This window comes from Electrophorus electricus, chromosome 8 (assembly GCF_041902795.1).
Source record: "Electrophorus electricus isolate QZ-2024a chromosome 8, ASM4190279v1, whole genome shotgun sequence".
NCBI classification, from domain to species: domain Eukaryota; kingdom Metazoa; phylum Chordata; class Actinopteri; order Gymnotiformes; family Gymnotidae; genus Electrophorus; species Electrophorus electricus.
In genome coordinates this window covers 1,262,501-1,281,344 of record NC_137504.1, presented here as the reverse complement: position 1 = coordinate 1,281,344, position 18,844 = coordinate 1,262,501, and the positions used below count along the sequence as shown (strand labels likewise).

The 18,844-nt window shown below is 43.5% G+C and overlaps 2 protein-coding genes across 6 annotated transcripts in view; both read left to right on the top strand.

Annotated features, from left to right (window-relative positions):
• The first annotated feature begins 164 nt into the window (after positions 1-164).
• On the top strand, positions 165-4,382 carry stard4 (StAR related lipid transfer domain containing 4). 2 transcript variants are annotated; one of them, XM_035527393.2, is made up of 5 exons: positions 165-716; positions 2,117-2,166; positions 2,600-2,726; positions 2,854-2,968; positions 3,272-4,382. In XM_035527393.2, the coding sequence occupies exons 1-5, from the start codon at positions 612-614 to the stop codon at positions 3,505-3,507; spliced, it is 633 nt and encodes a 210-aa protein (XP_035383286.1). In that variant the 5' UTR covers positions 165-611; the 3' UTR covers positions 3,508-4,382. The 2 variants fall into 2 exon arrangements, with proteins under 2 accessions (XP_035383286.1, XP_035383287.1); XM_035527394.2 differs by lacking the exon at positions 2,117-2,166.
• Positions 4,383-6,198: 1,816 nt separating this feature from the next.
• Positions 6,199-18,844, top strand: part of jak2a (Janus kinase 2a) — a 33,111-nt gene continuing 20,465 nt past the window's right edge. Inside the window, exons 1-2 of one of the 4 annotated variants that reach the window (XM_081719992.1) lie at positions 6,199-6,826; positions 17,609-17,861. In XM_081719992.1, the coding sequence (XP_081576118.1) occupies positions 17,633-17,861 (229 nt within the window). In that variant the 5' untranslated portion in view covers positions 6,199-6,826; positions 17,609-17,632. The remainder of the gene's footprint in view (positions 6,827-17,608; positions 17,862-18,844) is intronic. The other 3 variants (XR_014125070.1, XM_081719994.1, XM_035527024.2) reach the window with 3 other exon arrangements.

The window sequence follows — 18,844 nt, the reverse complement described above, 5'->3', positions numbered from 1 at the left end:
ATTTTTTTTGCACCATTGGAAGCGGGTATGTGACCAAAGAACGTTCGAGAAGACCGCGGCCAATTAGCTTCCTCGGTTAAGTGTCGCTCATGACAGAGGGCGAATCATTTATCAGAAAATAGCTTATGGAGGTGGGACCTTTACTTGATTGGCTGCTAATATATGAGCCAAAGGAACAGTTATTGATTCGTGTTTCCTCTAATAGAAATGCCAAATTAAAGCTGTCAAACTATATAATGATGCTTATAGAAAGGGACGTTTTTATCCACATTGACTTAAATTAGCGTTGTGTAATTGCTGAAGGGTAAAACCTTGTCAGAAGTTAGTGTTTAACTTTTACATGGTCAGATAGTAGTCCTGTGATTTATCCGGTTATATTTAAGGTTAATGTTGTTATTGCGTAAGATAAGGAAATGGCTAAAGGTCTGGTTAGTAGCGTCTATCTAATATAGCCTCCGGGATGTTGAAAAACACACTGACCGTTCGTGAAGAGTTTATTACTATATACCTTTAGGCTTTTGAATGCTTGCGCCGTATCCATAACCTGTCTGCTTTATACTCAATACTCCTATTTAAAAAAAACTGATTTCTGTCAGCATTACGGGATTAAAATGGGAAGTTTGCAAGAAGTAAATGAACTGAGGACAAGACTGGAAAATACCCTTATATCTTACCACAACCTCGGAGAGAATGAATGGAGGTTAGCAAAGAAATCGGTATGTATTATTTTACACGGTTAGATTATGTATTTATTTATGTGTTTTTGAGTTAAGTACTGCCCTTTCGTGAATTCAAGAAAGCACCTTCTGACGAGATATAGTCATGGGACCGTTTCCATTACTTTCACAGCTATTTTTGCATCATATGCAGCTAATAGTTTTCTCTCAGACATAGCTGCCTTTTACCTTTTGAAAGCCTTAGTAATTAAACTGAGTTCACCAGGTGGTCAAAGCTGTATTAGTGCCCTATAGCTGTAATACACATAGCTGTATTAGTGCCCTATAGCTGTAATACACAAAGCTGTATTAGTGCCCTATAGCTGTAATACACATAGCTGTATTAGTGCCCTATAGCTGTAATACACATAGCTGTATTAGTGCTCTATAGCTGTAATACACATAGCTGTATTAGTGCCCTATAGCTGTAATACACATAGCTGTATTAGTGCCCTATAGCTGTAATACACATAGCTGTATTAGTGCTCTATAGCTGTAATACACATAGCTGTATTAGTGCCCTATAGCTGTAATACACAAAGCTGTATTAGTGCCCTATAGCTGTAATACACATAGCTGTATTAGTGCTCTATAGCTGTAATACACATAGCTGTATTAGTGCCCTATAGCTGTAATACACATAGCTGTATTAGTGCCCTATAGCTGTAATACACATAGCTGTATTAGTGCCCTATAGCTGTAATACACATAGCTGTATTAGTGCCCTATAGCTGTAATACACATAGCTGTATTAGTGCTATAGCTGTAATACACATAGCTGTATTAGTGCCCTATAGCTGTAATACACATAGCTGTATTAGTGCTCTATAGCTGTAATACACATAGCTGTATTAGTGCCCTATAGCTGTAATACACAAAGCTGTATTAGTGCCCTATAGCTGTAATACACATAGCTGTATTAGTGCTATAGCTGTAATACACATAGCTGTATTAGTGCCCTATAGCTGTAATACACATAGCTGTATTAGTGCTCTATAGCTGTAATACACATAGCTGTATTAGTGCCCTATAGCTGTAATACACATAGCTGTATTAGTGCTCTATAGCTGTAATACACATAGCTGTATTAGTGCCCTATAGCTGTAATACACAAAGCTGTATTAGTTCCCTATAGCTGTAATACACAAAGTTGTATTAGTTCTATAGCTGTAATTCACCCAAAACATCTCAGATGTGAGAGTTGGTGAGTTTTTATGACTATAGTCATTGTACATGAGGAAGAAACTGATCATAGAGGGTGAATACCAGACTGACCATCCTAATGAACTTTTTGCTTCTGAGGTTCTTAATTATTGCAAATGTTTCCAGAGAAGCTGCCAAACCTGTTAGCCTGAGTCGTACTACTTTGTTTGTTTATCTGTCTATTTCTGTTTATTTAGAAAGATGTTAAAGTGTGGAGGAAACAATCAGTGGAGTTCAGTGGCTTCCTGTGAGTTCACCGGCTCTATAACGGAAACTACAGGGAACCGATTAGTGCATGGATGGGTCTAACTGAACTGTATACCCTTTGGGTATAGTTTGGAGATCAGTGAATCTCCAAACTTCTTTATTAAACTTATTTCCATAATTCTTGAACAAAAATCGGATTTTTTATTATTATTGAAACACCATCCTCTGTGGAGCGTTAAGTCATTGGTATTCACTGTCCTTGATCACAAAGTGTACTGACAAACCCAATATGATATAGAAATCACTTGTAAAAGATACATTATCATCTCATGATGACACATCAGAAAATTATTGCAGTTATAAAGACTATTAGTAACCAATAGACTAATTGTATTTAATTGTTAAATTTTCTTTAATAGCTGCTTCTAACTGAACCGGTACTCTGGTGATTCTCTGCTGATGGTCTGTTGCAGATACAAAGCACAGGGAGTCGTTCAGGAGAATCCAAACAGAATAGTGGATTATATTCGACCAGGACCATATAGATTGGAGTGGGACAGTCTGATGACTTCAATGGACATTGTAAAAACTATTGACAAGGTAAAATTATTAAAGAAACAGTAAGCGGTGTGTGTGTGTGTGTGTGTGTGTGTGTGTGTGTGTGTGTGTGTATATATATATATATATTTTATTTTTTTTTTCATTTTTTTGTTGGTTTTTTTTGCAGGTTTGTTGTGTGATGCGGTACATGACTGCAGGACAGCTGTGGAACATTATCGCTCCACGGGAGTTTGTGGATTTCTCCTACACGACAGACTATCAGAACGGCCTTCTGTCCTGTGGTGAGAGGCGGTCACATGATCACTCTGCATGTCCAGAAATACACAAACTGCATATGAAACCCATGCCTAAGCAGTTTAGTTGTTCTTTTAAGAGCTCAACAAAAGCACAAGAGTCTAACGGTCAAGACATGTGGGAGACTTTAGTCTGATGTATTCAGTGGGCAGTGTAAGAACTGGTGGCACTCCTCGGATAAAATTAACTTCTAGCATTGAACTAATATATGAAATGGACAGATGGATTAATGGAAGTACAGCTAAAAAGTGTTCTTCATGAACAGCTGTTTGTTTGTTTGTTTTGCTCAGGTGTTAGTGTGAGCCACGATGAGTACAGGCAGAGCTGTGTGAGGGGCTTCAACCACCCGTGCGGCTGGTTCTGTGTACCTGTGGGCGGGGAAGGAGATGGCGCCCCCCAGAGTCTACTGACCGGCTACATCCAGACTGACCTGAGGGGCATGATTCCACAGTCAGCCGTAGACACCGCCATGGCCAGCTCACTTGTCACCTTCTACAGTGACCTGAGGGGGGCTCTGAAATCCTAGACCTCTCCCTCCCTTTTCTTCTCTCTCTCTCTCTCTCTCTCTCTCTCCTTCCCTTTTCTTCTCTCTCTCTCTCTCTCCCTCCCTTTTCTTCTCTCTCTCTCTCTCTCTCCCTCCCTTTTCTTCTCTCTCTCTCTCTCTCTCTCTCTCCCTCCCTTTTCTTCTCTCTCCCTCCCTTTTCTTCTCTCTCTCTCTCTCTCTCTCTCTCTCTCTCCCTCCCTTTTCTTCTCTCTCTCTCTCTCCCTCCCTTTTCTTCTCTCTCTCTCTCTCTCTCCCTCCTTTCTTCTCTCTCTCTCCCTCCCTTTTCTTCTCTCTCTCTCTCTCTCTCTCTCTCTCTCTCTCTCTCTCTCTCTCTAACCCTACCCGTCTCAATTTCTTTATTGCTCTTTTTCTGATTTCTCTCTGTTCCACTTTTTTCTCCTTCTCTTTTCTGTCATGGAATATTTAGTCCTTTTAGACACTGAATTTACACTGTGGTGTTTATAGATTAATGATCAAATAATAATGACTCTTTTGTGATTTTTGTCTGCCAGTCATTGCAGAAATTATTTTTAAAAACAAAATATCACACATATACACCTATTTTTCTGGTCACGTCAAGGTACTTTACTTACTAACCTCCACCTTGAAAAATACTGATTTATCAGAAATACAGTGTCTGTGCTGTCCTGCCGCTTATGGATGTAGGTGTGTAATGACCTAGGGGTGAGAACTGTTCCAGTCACTGGAGAATAACTGTAACCACAGATTTTTTTTCCTTTGACTATGTCTCATCTGTGTCTCATTCGTCTTTCACTATGTCTCATTGCAGATCTCATACACATGTGTCATGTGAATATAGAAAATCCATTAAACTGGATTCCTAGTCCTGCGTTAAACTGTAACTTGTAGACGTGAGTAATTCCAAAACAAGAAGTGAGTGGCACTTAACACTTCTGCATGCCAGGGTGAGGTGATGACCAGGATGTTGATATTCCCATGGTATGGCTCAGAAAGTGGCATAAACAACATGAAAACATGGATCCTTCCTGCCTTGTATCAGCAGTTCAGGCTGCCAGTGGTGTAATGGTGTGGGGTAGATTTTCTTGGCACACATTGGTCCCATTAATACCAGTCAAGAATCAAAGAATCATTTAAACACCACAGCTTACCTGAGTATGGTTTAAACACCACAGCCTACCTGCGTATTTAAACACCGCTTTACCTGAGTATTGTTTAAACACCACAGTTCACTACAGAAGGATGACGAACAGGTGTCCGTTCAACCGTTCGGCGCAGGGACAAACCGGACCTGCCACCCGCACATCGACCAGCCCTGGACGTGCACAGCGTGTGGAACAACTACTGGTATTTTCTTGTCAGTTTTAGTTTATTTTCGCTTCTGTCCTGTCTGTGTTCGGTAATAAACCTCCTTCCAATGGTACACACGAAAAAAAAACTTTTTACTCAACTTGGTTAACTCGGTTCACGAACAAACCAGACTGACAGTGCAGAAGAGGAGAGGCGCTCTGAAGGTCAACGTAACAAGTCCAAAGTTCATTTAGAATTTTACACGCGGAAATTCAGCCCAGCGGTGGCACGAGCGTCTTGGTTCAGCCTCGAGGAGCGCGTGTGACAGTCACGCGGGAGTGTAGTTATCCGTGCTTCATATAAGAAAGCAATTTAACCGATAAAAGTACACCGTAAACGTCTTACACATGCACATTGTTTATATGCGGGGACATTTGTATGAACATCACAAAATATCCACAATGTATTTTTTATTTCAACAGTTAGTTCTTAATCCAAAGTACCCCACCCCTCCCCTCAAGGCCAGGCAGCAGTCAGACATCCCCACTGTCGCGGCCGTGTCGGGGAGCCAAGCCTTACCAGACTGGAGCAAATTAAACGCCAACTTCCTTAAGCTTTGCCATCTGACGGGCAATGAGCTTCCACTCTTAATCAGGTCATGCAGGGTATTTTCAACTGCATCCGAGAGGAAACGGCACCCAAAGTGGTATAAAAACAGAACATGTTTGTTGAACACCATCAAAGACACGACAAAGCTGTTGTCTGGAGAGCAAACCACAGAGAGGCTACCACTTTTATACTTCTTATCGCCAATAAAGGTTCTGCTCTTCAGACTTCAATATGCCATGCGAAGTTATTACCGATCCTTCTTTTGAACTGTCCGGGGGGGCATTGTTTACCGTGTTTTCATTTCACTGAACCCGTGGCTGTCGCACGCCAATACCTAACAGGCTAACAGGTGTTCATTAAAACTGAGTTCACACTTTATCCAGCCTTGCAGACCCTTTCGACCCCGGCTAGTGAGGACAATGAAGACGTTCGATGTTGGGGAACCGTGGTCGTTGGCCTCTAGGGGGCGGCAGAGCTCTGTACCGGAGCTGACCATTACCCCAACGTACCCAACGCACACTCGTCTCCGTAGCAGAGAAGCGTCTTTATTTCTAGTCCGTCGGTTTCCCTTCTGTGCATCTGTTCTTGCGTTGAATCGAAGAACTAAAGTATAACGTTTAATAAATTAGCCTAAATGACAAAATTCATAATTTTATTTTTAATTATAGGGTGAGAAACGAACTATTGTAACTAATATTGTACTCTGTAAGAAGCAACATCTAAGCGGTGTATTGTATGCACTGGTCGCTAAGTTATTCTCATTTGTGGCTTGTCACGCCAGAAGTTTGGCTCCGCCCATCACCGAACCCGCGGCGCCCGTGGAAGAAGCTCGAGACTTGCTGTCGCGCGTTCCAGTCCTCGCGCGCTGTGGCACGTTACGCGCTGGTGCTGAGCGGCCGCGCGCAGTTTCTCGCAGACACGGGTATTCGCGCGAAGAACTCCGCGTTAGTCAGGCTCGCTCGGCCTCGGGGTGTTCGGACAAATTTCATTCACCTCTGGACAGCCGGGAAAGAGGGAGCAGATGATGGAGATGTCCGCCTGAGCAAGTCTAGTTAGCCTGCTGCGTCCGTTATGTCGGTTATTCTGGTCAGAGACTGTTCAGCGGCTGGCTTCTTAAAATGACAAGTCCGCTATCTGAAGAGTAATCTCCTCCCAGGAGGCAGGTGAGCAGGGCTGGGCTAGGCTCGCTAGCTAACTCCTGAGGTAACTTGGTAACCGAGCTGCTCGCTAGCGTGCTAAGCTAACCGTGCTCAGCCCCTCAGGCGCCGCCGTGAGACGGTAGCTCGCTTATAGGAGCCCTGAGCAGCTTCAGATACCTTCAGAAGGGTCACCTGAGTATTCGTCATGCTATGAAACCTTTACGACTTTAGAGGAGTGATCTCGGAGGAGTCCTGCGCACCCAGAATTCAGCCTTAACCAACTTGTAAGTATGCAGAGACATTAGCGCTAGCTGTGGACTGTGTCGGTCATTACGATAACCTAGCTGAAGTAGATTACCACTGTCAGCTATCGTAACGAGTCATACAGTAATGGTGTCAACGAAACGAGAGAATAGATGTAAGTGTCGATGTAAATGTTCTGATTCGTACACAGTGTAGTAATGTCGGATTGAGTAGAGTTGTGAGTCGAAGATAAACTTGACTAAGGCGACAGCCCGTGACGGAGCACGCTGCCCGTTGTGTCTTGTAGCTGTCACGTCGGTCGTTTCTCATTTCATTATCAGAAAGGCAACAGTCACGCAAAAAGTGGAATAAACAGCAAGTAGATTCAAAACCTTGTGCCGAGATTTCCAATTGGCTGGCTACCTAGTACAGCATACAAAATGTGTTTATAGCGACGGGAATAAATACAAAACTATTGGAACACACAGTTGCAATTTAACGAAAACGAGGCGTTTAAACTTTATTACCTAGTGTTTTGTCATTAGGCATATTAGCCTTTTAGAAGATGTTAGGTGTAGAGATCTTTGCATTATAATTAAAAAGGAAAATTTTCAGATTTACGTTCAATGTAACGTTTCTAAAATTAATTTGAATTAATTCGCCAAGGCAAAGAATATGGGGAAAATCATTATCCCCATAAAAGGATTATTGCAACGATTGTAATGAATTATATCTGTTACATGTTATGTTTCGTTTCAGAACCAGTACTTTGTTGCACATTTACCACATATTTTTGGACTAAATGCAGCGGCTTTAAAACATTTTTTTAGAACAACTGTTGTATACATTTATTGATTATTGATTTTCTACTGTGAATATGGGTTTACTGGTCGGTTGATCATTATGTTTAGTAGGCGGCGGAATACGGACCTTGCTACACATCATGCATTCTTCTCACATTATCAATGCAGGGTACTCTTCCCCTTCTTTTAAAGTTTAGAGTTGGCGGACGTTTTCACCACTAGTTGCTGTAAGACAGTTGGACATTGTTTTCTCTTGTGTCATTCGGTATGTTACAAAAATAAATTACTGGAGCTGTGGCGGACAGTCGCTCCACGGCATCGCACATGTGACAGTCACACAAATTTCAACGGAGCGCTCTCGCGTTAGCCTCCATTTACGAGAACGACTCCATAGTAAGTTCACTTTCGCTTTCGATAGCATGGAGCAAGACCAGAGGAAAGAGGAGTTTCCATTCCCTAACCTCAACGTGATGAGGTACGACGAACTGCTCCGGTGTGGAAGAAAAGAACTGAAGAGTGGACTTCGATGTAAACAATAGCAGAGTCCCAAAGCACTAGTCCAAGCTGGCCGTGGTCTGCCTTTTCACCACGAAGTAGCCTATAAGTGATTTGACTGATCTGTAAGCTCACTAAATAGATCGTAGGCTAGCTGATTTACCTATGGGCTAGTCAAAGCAGCCTGTAGACTAGCTCATTCTCTGGCTGGGCATCACTAGCTGTCCTGCTGACGTCACACTTCTGGAAACTTTGATTCACTGTGTGGATAGAAGAGACATACGAGCTGTTCTGTTGTGTATCCATGTCTGACATCAAACTAAACAATAGACTTATGAGCCAAATGTTCTTTATGCGCCTGACGTTTTTGTTGTTGTTTTTTTGATGTGCTGATACGGTTGGTTTGAGGATCGCTACGCACTGTGGTAGGTTCATTCTCTCAGCAGGCACCAGCATGCTGCCCTAGTGATGGGGCCACACACAGAGCCAAACCGAGGGGGCAGCGTGAGAACAGGTGAAGGGTTAGGGAGTGAAGGAGAGATGGAGAGGAGATATATATATATAGAGAGAGAGAGAGAGAGAGAGTAAGAGTGAGAATCACAAAGGCCTTGTGAAAAGAATCATGTCTTATAAGAAAGAGGAACTGGAAAAGAAACTACAACACTGTTGCCAAGTCATGTAGAACAACAAGCAGACACACAGGAAGACATAGTAGCAGACTGGAACTGTAGTGTAATGTTCATTCAGACAATTCAGCAGTGAAACTGTACCAGATCCATACACATTAGGGATTGGCTGGAATAGAGACTATGGAAGGATAGGACAGACAGGAATGTTGCCATGGAAATTAAATAAACAAGAGTAGCCTTTAAGCCTGTGAATATGCCAAGAGGGAACTGAAAGAGGGTGGGTGCATGGAAAGAGTGTGTCTGCCTCTAATTGTTATATATATATATGTGTGTGTGTGTTTCTGTGTGAGTGAAGAGAAAATTTGCACTTTAATGAGAGAGATGAGGGAGTGGCAACTTTAATGAGAGAGATGAGGGAGTGGCAACTTTAATGAGAGAGATGAGGGACTGGCAGCTTTAATGAGAGAGGTGAGGGACTGGCAGCTTTAATGAGAGGTGAGGGACTGGCAGCTTTAATGAGAGAGGTGAGGGACTGGCAGCTTTAATGAGAGAGGTGAGGGACTGGCAGCTTTAATGAGAGAGGTGAGGGACTGGCAGCTTTAATGAGAGGGAGAGAGAGTGTGAGTGGCAACTTTAATAAAAGTCAGATGCATCTAAGGAGATCCTATGCAGCATGATTCACCTTCCACCTTGCAGTGTGAGGAAGACTATGGACTGAAGGAGTCTTTATTCTCTGCATGTACAGAATCATAGGACTTCAGAAATGCTCCTCATTTTCCACAGTCTGCCAATAAAACTCATCAGGTGCAGCCTTAATTCTCTACTGTCAGTAAACAGGAGCATGTCAGAGGTCGTGCCAGAAAGACACGTGCAGGGGGAGCCTAACGGCATGCCTGGAAACACCAGGTGACGTTTCCCTTCTGCTGCGTTTAGCAGTCCGCTGGACGTTCATAAACCCGGGGTGTAATTAGTGCGTCACAGATGTGGGTGAAGGCTACAGCCATGTGGTTTATAGCTAGGTAGACTTCCTGTTCTGAAGAAACCGCAGAATGCACATGATATCCTGTGTGGTGTTTTTATTATAATAGTGCTTTTTATTAATATAGCCCTTGGAAGGATATAAGAAGGAACAGTGATGACACAACAGTGATTTAGTAAAATAAACAAGAATATTAAAACACATTTTTTGAAGAATGTATTTAAGTGTCAGTAGTTGTAACGCTGTCATTGTAGAGACATTGGGATCATAGTGACTGCACACAGAATAACTAAACCCTCTGATTTCGTCAGCCACTCTGTTTTTAAGGACTGTGTCATTGTCATGCATGCTGTGGGTGAGTGCATGCAGATATGCACACTTATATTTGAACGCATGTACATCTGGAGTGTCTGTATATAGTTTCTTAGCATGGTAGATGTGGGTGAGCATTGTATTCTCCAAAACCCTGTCCTGGAGCTGACATACTCTGAAAGACTCTGCCCTAGCCGCTGTGCTCAGCCCATGCTGGTGTGTGTTTGTGTGTGTTTGTGTGTGTTTGTGTGTGTTTGTGTGTTTGTGTGTGTATGTGTATGTGTGTGTGTGTGTGTGTGTGTGTGTGTGTGTGTGTGTGTGTGTGTGTGTGTGTGTGTGTGTGTGTGTGTGTGTGTGAGTGATAGTGGAAGGCTCCCTGCTGCCCTGCTCCTGAGATAAGGTGGCGTCAGCAAGCTGCCCCGTCTGAATCCACTCTGATAACACTCCAGACACACAGGGCCACCGTGTTTGTGTGTGTTTATCACTCGGAGTGGAGAGTTGTTTCTGTGGCTTACTAAAAATGACCTCCTCCACATTTGAGTTGCGATGAATATGTAAGCTGTGGGGAAGGATCCCAGTAGGCACTGAGGTGTGACCTGAGCGGCCACGCTCTGGCTGCAGGTGCATAAACCTGCCTGTCGTCTGGATACCGCCAACCTCTCAATTTCAGCTTTAGCATGACCCTTCCCCTCGTGAGCTTATACGTGGAGGAGAAGAGGTCTCGTGGCACTGTAGTCAGTCGGCCTTAGACATGAAAACCACAAATACACAGCATGAAGCAGCGCTGAAGGTGTGAATAGGGGGCTGTCGGTTACTCGGTGTGTACGGGCAGTGGTGAGGTGCATCACACTGTCTGCCACGCATACTCCACGCATACCAGTAAAAAGAGCTGTTTTTGTCTCAGTACCATTGCAGCGCCACAGGAAAAATGCATCAGATCTCTGCTTGTCACTCTTCACCTGCTAATCTAGACCAGACAGTTTAAATGGTTTCATCTGTTGATAAAATAGAACACTACGTTATACGTTTACCTTTTATCCAAAGTGACTTACAATTATGACAGAGTACAACTTGAGTAATTGAGGGTCTTGCTCGGGGCCTAACAGTCACAACTTGGCAGTGGTGGGGCTTGAACCAGCAAACCTCTGGTTACAAGTAAAGTACCTTAACCACTGAGCTACCACTGCCCAAGAAGCTGCGGTCAGCATTAGTGTGTCTTTGGTGAGATTTAACGAATAGGGTACTATAACTAAAATGTTGGCTAGCTGTCGGGGTTGACTAGCAAACCAAATCTGATTCATTAACTCCTATTAACTCCACTAAGGAATTTTTCCTCATTTTGAATGTTTCTTTCATTTTATTTTTATTTTCTGTATAAAATATCTGTTTTTCTTCAGTTTCTTATTTTTTAATTATTGTGTTTTTTGTTTGGTCTCTTGAATTTCATTAGTTGCATGTTCTCATTTAAAAGATGGAAAAATGTCTGACATTTTCAGTGAGGTTGTGTAATCGTTTCATATCAACTGAACCTGGCGTTTCATATCTACTGTACGTGACCACATAGATCCCACACACAGGTCATGTCTGAACACATCGGTATATGTTGGGCAGGGCCCAGCCTGCTGCTGCGTCAGCTGAACGAGCACACTCTGCCTCCATCACCTGCCACTCGGGGGGTCCTACTCGGACAGTTTCCTCTCCCCTGGTTCCCCCTGTGATCGTACGTGGCGGTGAAGCCATGTGCTTCACTGAATGACGTGAGATTGTCTCGGGGCTGCATTGACTGCCGGATGTCTTTGACGTGGTTGTTTTTGAGAGAGGATGAACAGAGCCTGACGTTTGGGGGAGATTTATGGGGATGTCCCCACCCAGCTGCACTAATGGCTGATGCTTTATGGCTTTCCCTACAGGGTCACAATCCACAGATACGTGTTTAACGAACACCTAGATTTGCGTAAAAATGGGATAGTGTTTATTTTTTTAATTTCATTTTAATTATTTTCGACCTATACTGCATGGTTGAGATGGTGTGGAATTCTGAAAATGTCCTGAGTACAAGCTTTGTTTTGTCTGAGTGTCTGAGATCCTCAGAGAAACTGGAGAACATCTAAATGTGCTTGGTTGCTGTAGTCTGCTCATGTGACGCTGCTAACCTGAGCAGATCTTTTCTGTCTTTTCTGTGGTGCAGTAGATGTAATACCAAACCCACTGCTCTATCTTTGGTTTTTGGAGACAAACTACTCTACACCAAACTGAAGAGAGGCCACCTGTCATAACGTGTTCTGCAGGAGAACACACGTGTGTTTGCCATGTGTCCTTGGAGAGTCCCAGTGGGGGCGTGTGGCAGTGTCCGCTTTGAATTCTATAGGAGTGGTTGATGAAACACGGTACGAATGATCTGAACGTCACTGCAGGTTGATCTTCTGCCTACACTATTTTTTCTCACTGCCCAAAACTTGCTCTGTACATCAGGGTCTCATGCCTGCAGCTCAGACATTAACCTTGCTGTGCCTGCTACCATTAGCACACTGCAGTCTCGTACTAAACTCTGTTGGGTATGATGTTCAGTATGGTCTGACTCTGGGTGTAGAGCACTAGCTAGGTAACTTCATACTTAGAACCTGGTTTAGTTTTGCCTTTCAGGCTTTGCAGAGAGGACATGTTGTCCTCATATTGTGACCGAGGCAAAGTGCTAAATCTGTAACTGACTGTAACTAATCTGTAACTCAGTTACTGAGGGTAAGGCCTGGAAAAATAACGCCAGTCTGCTCATCAACAACTCCAGGAAACAGAGGGTTTACAGTGTCATTTCTAAACTGATACAGGAGTGTATATATGTACTGGAGCATTTACATATATGCGTGTCCATGTAAATGTCTAAGCGTGTCCACGCGCGTGTGCTCGTGCGCACGAGGCTTTCGTTTCCTGTTCCTGCAGTTTGCAGTCTCACTGCAGAAGCCATATGACGACCACCGGGGGCACTGCACCGGGGTGTAAAGGGCATGGGGGGTAGTTTCTGTAGAAAAATGTTCCTGGTTAAACCTCTCCCTACGTTTATTGGACTCCTGCATCTTTGGGCAGTGCGGGGTTTATGTAATGTAACAATCTGGGTTATAGATGCCAGCAGTGAGCCCTGTGTCTGAGAGCCAGCCGTGTGGGGTGTAGAGATGTCTGTGTAACTGTCATGTGCAGAAGAACCACAGGCTTTCACAGGTGTTGCATGCAGCTGCTCTGCAGTGTGTGATGGAGATCTGTGGCATGGTGGGGTGGTGTAGCGGTGGTCCTTATGAGAGGGGATCTGCTTCATCTGCAGAACTGGGTCTGCCCACCAACACACATCACTCTGATGCCTCCCAGAAGACACTTTTCTCACCTCTTTCTCTATCTCTTGACCTCTTTCTGTGTCTCTCTTTATCTCTTCCTCTGCTTCACTCAGTTTTTCTCTCTCACCCTCCCCCCCCCCCCCGTCTCTTTTGGTCTGTCTTTGTCTCGATCTTTCTCTCAGTATTTCCAGCCTTTCTGGTTTATGTCTAGCGTTCTCGCTCCGTTGTCTTTCTGTCTCTGTAACACTCCTGTTCCTACAGCCCTCTAGGAACTGTGGCCAGATTACGTTCCCAACATTTGAGTCTTTCTGGTCACTGGTCACTGCTTCCTCATGCTGCTGTAAGACTGGCCTCTCTCTTTCCCTCTCTCTCTATATCTCTCCCTCTCACTCTCTCATACTCTCTCTCTCTCCTTCTCTGCCTGCTCTCATCTCTCCCTCTCTCATTCCTCTCTTTCTGTCTCTCTTTCCCTATCACCTTCTCTCCCCCCTCTCTCTCGGTTCCTTCTTTCTCTCTGTCTCTCTCTCTCTCTGTCTCTCCCTCTACCTTTTGAACAGGGACCTGCTGGTTTATTCTCATTTAAAATATTTGTTTAACACATGGATCAGTTTGTTTCCCAGATAGTTTGTTATTTGTCAAATGTTTGTTTCTCAGTGTTTCTTCTGGTGAATATTTATAGATGTGCATAGATATGGTAAACAAACAAGCAAGATGATTAAAAGTAAAATACTACCTTTTGAAATACAGTTGTATTCCATTAATCATTAAATGCTGTAATAGGTTCAAAAAGTGAGTAGTTGGTTCTTGAGGAGACTGTGTGCGTGTGTATGTGCTGAGGTTACTCTCCACCACGGCCAACCCTACAAACCTATTGTGAAATTTCCGCAATCACTGTGTCTGTTTGATCTAATGTCTATTTCTCTCTCTATCTCCAAACTGCAGGACTGAGTGGTTAGACTGGGGGAGTTTAGTGTGTAGACTGGCATGTCTGTGCTGGACATTTGCGGGTAACTGGTGATACTCGTTTCTGGGAATAAGAGGTGGTTTGCTTCCTGGTTCACAGGCTATATAATGTTTGTTTCAATTCCTGTTGTACAGTTCTTAGGTTTGAGGTAAAGAGATGTTCTTTACATCTTTGTGTTTGTGTGTGTGTGGGGGGGGGGGGGGGGGGGTTGGGTGTGTGTGTGAGTGTGAGAGAGAGAGAGAGAAAGAGAGAGAAAGTAAAAGAGCAAGAATGGTTTTGGATACATTCTTACTGTAAGTAACAAACACAGTAAATGCTGTAATTCCCAAACATGTAAAAACACGCGCGCACACACATTCCCCTCTTGCAGAACTAAAATGTGTTCTGGGGAATACCAGGATTTAAAGTTCACATTTTGTTTTTGCAGTCCTTTTCACTTTGATGTTTTATCTTCAGAACTGCACAGGGAGTAACCGCACAGCAAATAACTGCCCAGGGAATAATTGCACAGTTAATACCTGCAAGGGGAATTACTACACAGCTAATAACTACTGTTTTTCTAGTGTCTGTTTATTGGTATTGTAGTCTTCCTATCAGAGGGCAGAGGAGGCAGTTTTAGCTAGCAGGTAAGTACATCGCAAGGTCAAGACAGGCCTGCTTCTGCTGGGGTGGCGCGGCGTTCTGCTGGGGTGGCGCGGCGTTCTGCTGGGGTGGCGAGGTGTCTCTTTTTTTGTTACTGTTTTGCTGCTGTTCTTTCTTTCTCAAGCAGACACAAAACATGCACCCGTGACAGCTGTTGTGTCTGCGTGTCTGTGTGTCTGTATGTCTGTATGTCTGTGTGTAACATCTATAGTTGACAACTGTATTTGTATGTGTTAGTTGAAAGTGTGTGTGTGTGTGTGTGTGTGTGTGTGTGTGTGTGTGTGTGTGTGTGTGTGTGTGTGTGTGACAACTGTAGTTGTCAGCTGTAGATGTTTGTGACAGCTGTAGTTGTGCATAAGAGATGTAGCTGTGTGGTAGTGATAGCTGTAGCTATGTGCCATAGATGTTTGTCCATTGAGCTGTTCACTCACATGGGAAAGCATTAAAGTAGTACTGCAGCCAGCCCCTAGAGGGTGGCAGACATGTAGTGGCTTCACTTCATCTGCTGTTGCTCAGTCCATTTGTGCACAGTCTATGGTCCATGTTCATCACGATGCCTTTTTTGTTGTGCCTTCAGTGTTAACCAAATATGTTCTGAAACATCCAGATCACCAGAGATACACCCCTCTGTGTCTGACCAGAGAACCAAAATTATGCGCAGGTGTAAAGGACCACTTAGCGTAAATGTTACCACAACAAGGAGCATGATGTAACAACCTGAGTTTTCGGTTGTTGCGATGGTTTTATTCATTACTGCAGACTGAGGGGAATGTACTTCAGGCATCAGACGTATCAGGTCTCCAGACGTATCTCAGCATGCTTAACTGACATTGCGTCATGGCTGACAGCCCACCACTTGAAGCTCAACCCCTGTAAAACTGAGCTTCTGTTCAACCCAGGTACTCCCAACTCTCACCATGACCTCACTGCTTCCTTTGAGAACTCCCTGGTATCACCATCCCAAGCTGCCCGTAGCCTGGGCGTAACTTTGGACAACTAGTTGTCGTTCTCAGCTCATGTTTCTAATCTAACCCGGTCTTGCGAATTCCTCCTTTGTAACATACGAAGGATTCGACCCTTTCTTTTGCAGGAAGCTACCCAGGTGCTTGTGCAGTCTCTTGTGATCTCAAAGTTAGATTACTGCAACTCGCTACTTGCTGGTTTTCCTCTAAGAGCCATCAAACCTCTACAACTTGTCCAGAATGTAGCAGCATGACTGGTCTTCAATCTTCCGAAGTTCACACTTTACTCCACTGCTGCGCTCCCTTCATTGGCTCCCTGTAGCTGCACGCATCAGATTTAAAACCTTGATGCTTGCCTACAAATCCAAAAATGGACCAGCCCCTTCATACATGAGTACCTCGAGTACTTCGAACCTCAAGTACGGCTCGGCTTGAAATACCTTGCTTCAGGTCTCATGGAAGACAAGCATCGAGACTATTTTCTGTCCTGGCTCCAAGATGGTGGAATGAACTCCCACTTGCTGTCCGAAGAGTAGAGTCATTATTTAGGGCACTATTTATGCTTTTTAACAAACTCTAGCACTTATTGTTTATAGCACTTATTGTTTAAGATAGACCTTATGTATTTTGCACTTCTATGTCTCAGCATTCATCCCTGTATTCTACAGTATTCTAGTTCATTGGTATGTTTAATTCTAACCTACTATACTGTACTTGGATATATTCTATGAGTAAATGACAAAGCACTTTTGTAAGTCGCTCTGGATAAGAGTGACTACTAAATTCCGTAAATGTAAATGCTTATGAACAAAGGGGAGAGGGCTTGACATCATGTCCTGGAACATTCTGCAACATATTTCATTTGCTCTATAGTTTGTGTAAACCCACCCATTCCGTTTGCTTATATACTTGTCTGAACAGCTCGTTATTGCAAACTTTATGGCAATCGTGCTTGCTAACTACTTATAAGTCTTTTAAAGTTAAATTTTGAAACTTTGTCTTCTCTGGAACCGCAGACCCAGTCCTGCCTCCCTGCATGGTTAACATTGTAAACTGTCACAAACACACATGTAAAGAGCATAATACATGTTTATGATCAGTATGGTAATCAGATACAGATACATCTACATGTTTACTATTCTGTTTTTTAATGGAGTATTTACTGGTTTATTTACCTTGTTCAACTGGAATGGCCTCAGTTGGAATAGTCTGTTCCAGTAGAGGTGTATACACCGACATGTTCAATGTCAGTTAAACTATTAGTTGGATTATTAACGGATTATCAGGCTGCATGTAAGTGTAGCCATTGTGTGTCTATAGTTGTCTGTCTCTCTGGCCTGAGGTTGGTGAAAAGTGAAATGTGTGCTTTATCCACAAAGGCCCTGCTACCCTGCTACTGCTGCACGACCATTACAGCAGACGAGACACAGGGAAATGCAGTGTTTTATGATATGGATAATCAACCCTGATTGGCTGAAGTTTAGGGGATCATCCCTGATTGGCTGAATTATGGGGAAACTGCACTGAATGGTGGAGTGACTCTGCATGCGTCACACCAGGGTCACAGAGATTATGTAACATTAGAGAATCCCTCAGGTCCTGTACAGGTTATGGGCCCCTCCCTCTCTGCTCTCAGACTGAAGAACGTGTGAAATGCGGATTGCATTGGCCACATTCCAAATTAACATCATCTTGTCTGCAACGCCCCCTACAGGTGGATGATGCAGTGTGACCCCACATGGCCTGGACTGAGTTTGTAGCCATGGAGACGTCAGCGTGTCCCAGTCCGCCCCAACAGAATGGCGATGTGGTATCACTCAAACCAACGTCTAGCGATGTCCTGCAGGTTCACTTGTACTACTGCATCCAGGGTCAAGGTCAGCACAACAGCGAATGCTCCACTCTCACGTACCCACCTGGAGACTATGTGGCAGAAGAATTGTGCGTCAAGGCAGCCAAAGAGTGTGGTAAGTGTGTGTGTTTGTGTGTGTTTGTTTGTGTGTGTGTGTGTGTGTGTGTGTGTGTGTGTGTGTGTGTGTGTGTGGCCCACCGAGCAGTTCTCCTTTACTGGAAATGTCCAGGCATTCTGAACTGAATGGACATATATGGGGTAAAGGGCATATCCTCTTATGGGATTTATATATTCTCAGCAACAGGATATTCCTCCACTGGTATGTGGGTTGTTTAGTTTTGTTGTTTGTTTTTTTTAGACCAGTGAATTATTTTTTTATTTTTTTATTTTTTACTTTAAAACTATATGTGTCCTGCTGACCAATCCAGGAATGCTCCTCTGTGTCCTGACCACACCCTGACTTGCTTCTCACACTGCACAGGAGTGTTCTGGGAGTGTGATGATGATTCCTGGTATTTACATGATCGAGGAAAGAGTGTTGATCAAAATAATGGAAGGCCAGTCTTTCTTGTGAACCTTCAGAACCCAACCATGCCTCTAGGCTGTGTGTTAATGATGAAACAGAAGTAAGTTTTTGGACCACTAAGAGCTTAGAATATTTTTCTTCAAAACATGTGGAAGTTGAACAGATGTTTTGCATGAGAGCAGTAAGATATGGCCAGTAGAACAATCCTAAACTCAAGATCAGATAAATAAACCAGAATATGCATAAAGCAATAAAGACTTTACTACTACTACTACTACTAATAATAATAATAATAATAATATGAAGAATAATAATGCTGTTTTCATGTAGGATCATGGGGATTACTGATAAGATTGAGGAAGCTTTATTGACGCACAGTCGTGGGTGTTGAACATCCCTGAACTGGTTCAGGTCTGTTAGTTACTGGAATCCGTTTTCGGTCCCATGATGTAATCATGGAGCTGGTTCAGAGAAAGGCCTCTGTCATACCCTGTCAAATGCTGCTCTTGGATCCTGGGCAAGCTGCTTGAGTTCTCTGTTTTCAGTCTAATGCTGACAAAAGAGCTTTTTAC

Excerpts from the sequence above, each read along its gene's own strand:
- stard4 (XM_035527393.2), top strand. The coding sequence starts at position 612 with ATGGGAAGTTTGCAAGAAGTAAATGAACTGAGGACAAGACTGGAAAAT. Across the intron at positions 717-2,116 it reads GGAGGTTAGCAAAGAAATCG|AAAGATGTTAAAGTGTGGAG; the intron begins GTATGTATTATT and ends CTGTTTATTTAG. Across the intron at positions 2,167-2,599 it reads GTGGAGTTCAGTGGCTTCCT|ATACAAAGCACAGGGAGTCG; the intron begins GTGAGTTCACCG and ends GGTCTGTTGCAG.